The 6,002-nt window shown below is 59.2% G+C and overlaps 1 protein-coding gene across 1 annotated transcript in view; it reads right to left on the bottom strand.

The window, feature by feature from the left end:
* Positions 1–1,654: 1,654 nt before the first annotated feature.
* Positions 1,655–6,002, bottom strand: part of LOC115271313 (immunoglobulin superfamily member 1-like) — an 11,260-nt gene continuing 6,912 nt past the window's right edge. The window contains exons 6-7 of the mRNA XM_029912962.1: positions 4,513–4,599; positions 1,655–1,764 (exon numbers count right to left, since the gene is read on the bottom strand). Coding sequence (XP_029768822.1) covers positions 1,655–1,764; positions 4,513–4,599 — 197 coding nt within the window. The remainder of the gene's footprint in view (positions 1,765–4,512; positions 4,600–6,002) is intronic.

The following is a 6,002-nucleotide window of genomic DNA, read 5'->3' as shown; positions in this document are numbered from 1 at the left end:
TTTATTTCTTAAGTGACCAACTCCGATCTCTGTGCCCACTAGTTATAATCCCTTCAAACCTCTCCTTCTGGAGTTAATAAATCTGTTTTATATTTGACCTCAAACAGTGTGTTTTGGTTGAAGTGCTTGGGAAATCTTAGCTCAGTACCTTTCTTTGGTACTGCGAGAGGGCCCAAAAACCCAGTAAGTGTTAGTGAGGGGCCAACACTCCCCTTACGTTAGCGAATGGAGAGATGGGAGGTGGGGGAGAGACAGGATGGAAACGGGGGTGAAATACTGCTTCTGGGGATGGTGTCAGGCACTGGACGCGGGTTAGTGACAAGCGGTTGCATTGGCAGCAAGGCAATCCCGACCCCAGCTGCTCGGACGGTGGATGGTGACAATCCGGGCAGGGCCGGCCCCACATTGGGTCTGTTCCCCTTAGGCAGGCCAGGTGGGATGGTGCCATACACCCAACTGCAGCATTCGATGGAAAGCCAGGAGCGTGAGCTAGGAGAGGAGGAAAGACACAGCAGGGAGGAAAACAGCACAACCAGGGAAGGGGAAAGGATCTCCAGGGCCTTCGGGCTGCCGCTAATCAGCTATCCGCGCAGGGGGGTCTGGGGTCTGCAGGGCACGGCAATGAGATGACTTCCAGCTCACAGAGGGGAAAACAAAGGTCCTTAAACAAGAGCCAGGCTGGCCGGCTCCAACTTCGCAGGGAGAAAGTCCTTTAGACGCGTCGAGACGGGCTGCAGTGCTGGGGGGTCCGGGGATGAGCTGGGGAAAGATGATGAGACAAGCTGAGCCAGGATGCAAGGTGGGACGGGGGAGGGGAGAGAGAGAGTTGGGCCCATGGTGGGGTTTTTACCAATGTCTCTTTTTAATGCACCCATCGAGGGGGAAAGTGGGTGGCCTAGTCCTGCCCCCTCATTATTTTGCCCCCCAGTTAGGCCCAAAGTCCCTCCCGCCAATGTGGGGCTATTGACTCCTGGTTCCAGCTTCTGCTTTCCCCAGCGAGATGTCGACAGAGACCAACCCAGCGTCTGTGGCTGGTTCTCTCACCCGGGTTACAACGTTCAGCGTCGTCTCCAATTTCCCCTGGTTCTCGGGCCTTGGCACAGCTGGGGAACTTGCCCATGGGTTTTACATGTGAGCTCCCAACCGGGCCGCTTCGCAGACTCAGCAGCCACAACAGTGCGAACGACTCCCAGGCGGCTCAGGCTGGGGGGTCGAGCCAACGTCCTCTCAGGCGTGGCTGTGTCGGAGCGTGTCCCAGAGGCCACGGGCACAGAGGGTGCTGCCCACAAGCCATGGCCCCTAGGGTGCCCCATGTCCCGATGGCTCCAGCCGCCTTGTAGGGCCCGGAGCTCTCCCCAAGGGCACCCTGTGGCACAGGCTCCCCATCCTGCTGCCATTAGCCATTTCCGCCACCCCCAGATGAAGGCCCTGGCACAGCTCCTCCCCCAGTCCCACGCCGAGCCGGGCCCATCCAGACCCCTGGGGGCCGCCCAGCAGGGCTGGCTCAGCACTGGTCCTTCTGGCTCTGTCCTGACAACATGGTGTCATGTCACTCGGGGTGACGGTGACCCCACTGCCCTTACCCCATGCTGGGGCAGCCAGGCTGGAGTGGGGGAATAGTGTGTGTGTGTGGGGGGGGGGGGGGCCACCTCACCTAGCATCTGCCCCTCCTCCATCCGTGGGTAGCCTCAGCCAGGATCAACGCCAGGGCCAGGAGGACCCCGGCGGCCAGGGCCAGCCGGACGATGTTGCCCTGGGTGTAATCTGGGGGTGACAAAGTGAGAAGGGTCATCAGCAGCTGCTCTAGGGGGTGGGGTCAGGGGTCACTATCCAGCCGAATGAACAGGGGCACCCACCCCCTTTCTGCTCCCCACAGCAGAAAACCACCACAGCCCCATAGGCCCATCCACTCCCTCTATCTAATCTATCCGCACCCACCCCGCTCTCTCCTGGGGCACTGGAACGGGGGGCCATGGTGCTCCCATGTTTTATCAACGGTAAGGGCGGGTGGGAGGGGGCAGAGAGGAGCGAGTGGGGGGTGGGGTCTTGGTGGGAGGAGGTGTCACAGAAAGGGGAAGAGGTGATGTGGGGGCAGGATCTTAGGGAAAGGGGCGGCATGAGGGCGGGGCCTCAGGAGCGGTGCAATGCTGGTTGGTGGGGCCACAGTTCTGGGACTTGTGCCCCCCCCCACACTTTTAGGTCGCTTCTGCTGCTCCTGCCTGTGTTTATCCATCTATCCCCCCCACCCCACACACAGACACCCCTCTATATCCACCTAGCCACAGCGACCGGCGACTGCTCTAGGTGGACACTGGCTCTGATCAAGGCTGACCAGTCCCAGGCTCCACCAGTGTCTGTCTATCTGTCTGTCTAAGGCATTTCTAGCCTTCCTCCCCCCATCCCCAGTACCATGGCACTAGCCAGGCCTGGCCATACCAGCTCTGGCCAATGGGCCCATCTAGCTCGGTATCCCGCCTCCCATGCTGGCTGCTTCGCAGGGAGCTCCAGGGCACCCCCTGTGACCACTGACGGCCTCAGCTGTCCCCAGATAGGGTCGCCAACTGTCTAATCACCAAAACGCAAACACCCTTGCGCTTTGAGATCGTTGGGAGAACCACGCCCCTCTAAAGCAATCAGCCGCGGTAGGCGTAATGGTGCTGTCATCACAACAGCCACTGTTAGGTTCCAGAGTCAACAATGTGTCACTCTGAATTGGTGGGTTCAGGTGTGAACTGAAACCCTGCTGCTGATCTATGTGGGGGCTGAGTGCTTTTCGTTCTGGGTTTGTACAGCGCCTAGCACGATGGGGCTTGGTCCAGGACTGGGGTCCTAGGCGCTGCCACGCTCTGCCCCTGCGAAGGGGGAGCCCTGCTTCCGAGCCGTCCCCCCAGCCTGTCTGCAGACACAGGCAGACAGACCGGATACACAGGACCATGATCCCCGGCTCTCGGTCTCTGTTCTCCCAGGGGATTACGCACCGAGCTGTGCCCCACATGGGTGGCTTTGTGGTGCTGGGGGACAGCACAGCATCACGGTCTGTGGGGCCCAAGGGGTGGGGTTGCACGGCCGCCCGGGGGGGGGCAAGTGGGGCAATTTGCCCCAGGCCCCGGGCCCCACAGGGGCCCCGCGAGCCCTGGCCCGGTGGCGGTCTGGGTCTGCGGCAGTATTTTGGTGGCGGGGGGGGGGCCTTCAGTCGCGCCATGTCTTCGGCAGCACTGAAGGACCCCCCGCCGCCGAAATGCCACCAAACACTCGGACCGCCACCGATTGAGTACAAGCACCGCAGCTCCCCAGCTTTGCCCCAGGCCCCCTGAATCCTCTGGGCGGCCCTGTGGGGCTGTGCATAGGGGAAAGCTCTCCTGGGCCCTGCTCCCACCCAGCCAATCTGGCATCTGTCCAGTGACCTCCCCCCAGCATATGAAATGAGTCCAGAGAGGTCTCAGCGCAGATGGGACATTTGCTATGGGGATCTGCCCCTGTTCCACCCAGCCAGCCCTTCGTGGCTTCCCATGTCAGCCGCTCCTTGGGCAGCTCAAACCTGTTTCTGGGGGCGTTGATGGCGATTTCCTGCCCCCAGTCCCAGTACCTGGCCCCGCGCTGCCTGGGTGGGTCGGAGCCGGCGCTGTTTCCAGCTGAGTCGGGTCAGTTCCCCCTGTGGGAATAGAACCAGCGTCTGTCAGGAGCAGAGGCAGGGGTGCTGAGAAAGCTGGAGCCGTGGTGTCTGGGGTTAGTTATGCGGGGGCCCCCCCCCCCCCCCGCAACCGGCAATGGGGGCTTTTCCCTGGGCTGAGGGAGAGGACGGGACCCAGGGATTCAGGCTGGCTCAGAGCCCCGGGGATCGCAGGAGGGGAGGATCAGCCCAGCGAGACCCTCAGCACAGATACAGCCCCTGCCTGGCTCCACAGAAACTGGAACTGCAATCATTAGTGACTAGTATTAATTACCAGGAGCCCCTGTCCTGGGCCCCGTGTGCTCGGAGCTGTACAGACACCGGACACAGAGACGGTCCCTGCCCCACTCAGGTGCCATTCACACCTGGAGTCACTGTGGAGCAGGTCCGGGTGCGGCTGTTCCTATTTCGGAGGAGGACGCCGCTGTGTCTATAGAGCTACAGGAGAGCTCGTCTGCCAAACGGGGCTGTATCAAACCAGGGGCCGCTAATTCCAACAGCCCAGACTCGCTCTGAGATCACCAGTGGGGGTTGGGAACTACATTGGATTTGTCATTTCGGGCCCAGTTTTCATGTAGACGAGGTCATAGTCCATCTTTCTATCCCTCATCAGACGCGCTCCCATCTGTCCGCCACCCTACATTCCCACAGACCCACATTCCCACGGACCGGTGGCCGTAGGTCCCCACGGATCTATCCATCATCCTCTATGTAGAAGAATTGACCCCATCAGTTCTGTCTGCAGGGACCGTCCCCCTCCAATCAGCCTGAATGGCCCCATGGGCATCTGAGCCGGGAGCCCTGTTCCCTGGGGGGTGAATTGTTCCATTTCTCCCGCTCACCTTCTCCCTCCGGCTCCGTCGTGGGGGGATCCGGCTGCTGGGGCCCAGCTGGGTCGGTTCCCTCTGTGGGATTAAAAGGAGCGTCGGCTGGAATGGGGGAGGGGACGGAACCAGCACCCAGGCCTGGGGCGGGAAGGGGCTGAAATGGTGACTCAGCGATTGGGCCGCTCGCCCCATGACCCGGCGTTTGTTACGGGTTTAATTGTCCGGGCAGGTGGGGGGTGAATTCAGTGCTGGGGCTGGTGCCGGCTGGACAGCCCCTGGGCCCCAGCTCCAAAGTGCATCCCCAGAGTGGGGGCAGCTGGGGGAGCATCCCCCTGAGAAAGGCCCCTGCTCTGTAGATCCCCCTGGGGGCAGGGATCCTCCCTTCCTTGGCCCTGAACGTCCAGCGGCTGCTGCTCCCCCCTGGCTGAGAACCCCCCAGTGACTGTCCCCGCTCCCCAGCTGGGTGTCCCCTCTGCTGGGCCCAGGGCTCAGGGCAGAGCCGGCTCTGAGCATCCCATTAGGGCAGACACCCCATGAGGCTCTGGCTGGGTGTGGGCTGTGATTGAGGACCCACACTGAAGGGAACCCACTCTCCCAAGGACCATTGCAGAGAGAGCATCTAGGCCAGGCATCGGCAACCTTTCAGAAGTGGTGTGCCGAGTCTTCATTTATTCCCTCTAATTTAAGCTTTCGAGTGCCAGTAATACATTTTAACGTTTTTAGACGGTCTCTTTCTATAAGTCTATAATATATAACTAAACTATTGTTGTATGTAAAGTAAATAAGGTTTTTAAAATGTTTAAGAAGCTTCATTTAAAATTAAATTAAAATGCAGAGCCTCCTGGACCGGTGGCCAGGACCCGGGCAGTGTGAGTGCCACTGAAAATCAGCTCGAATGCCGCCTTCGGCGCACATGCCATAGGTTGCCTACCGCTGATCTAGACAATGGAGACTGCTCGACCTACTGCTAGCAAAAGATCTTTCCAGTAAGTTGGAAGAAGCTATAAAAAGGGGAAGTGACAAAATCCCTTGGCCTAACTCTCCCCACAACTCAACACCTGGAAACACGTCTGGAGGACAAAGACTTTGAACGGGGGAGGGTGGTCCTGGCCGGAAGGCAGTTCCAGTCTGTGTACTGAAGATCTGTGATCTGTGTGTACCAGCTACCAGGGGGAGACGCTGCTTGATTAAAATCCTGGTTAGTTTGTAGAACTCAGACTGTCCATTTATTTTTGTTTCTTAAGTAACTGACTGCGATCTCTACACTTGCTAGTTATAATCACTTCAACGCCATCTCTCTGGAGTTAATAAATCTGTTTTCTATTTGACCTCAAACAGTGTGTTTTGGCTGAAGTACTTGGGAAATCTCAGCTCAGGTTGCAAAGGCTGCTGTGTGTCCTCTCCCCATCAAGGGAGGGCCGGACTGGGTAATGAACTGACACTGGCTAGGCTTCTGACCAGTGCAGGATGGTACCAGGCTGGGGATCTGGGAGGGACTTGGCTGG

The sequence above is a fragment of the Terrapene carolina genome, unplaced genomic scaffold (assembly GCF_002925995.2).
Source record: "Terrapene carolina triunguis isolate 2854851 unplaced genomic scaffold, T_m_triunguis-2.0 Scaffold401, whole genome shotgun sequence".
Classification (NCBI taxonomy): domain Eukaryota; kingdom Metazoa; phylum Chordata; order Testudines; family Emydidae; genus Terrapene; species Terrapene triunguis.
This window is presented reverse-complemented; position numbering and strand designations above follow the sequence as displayed.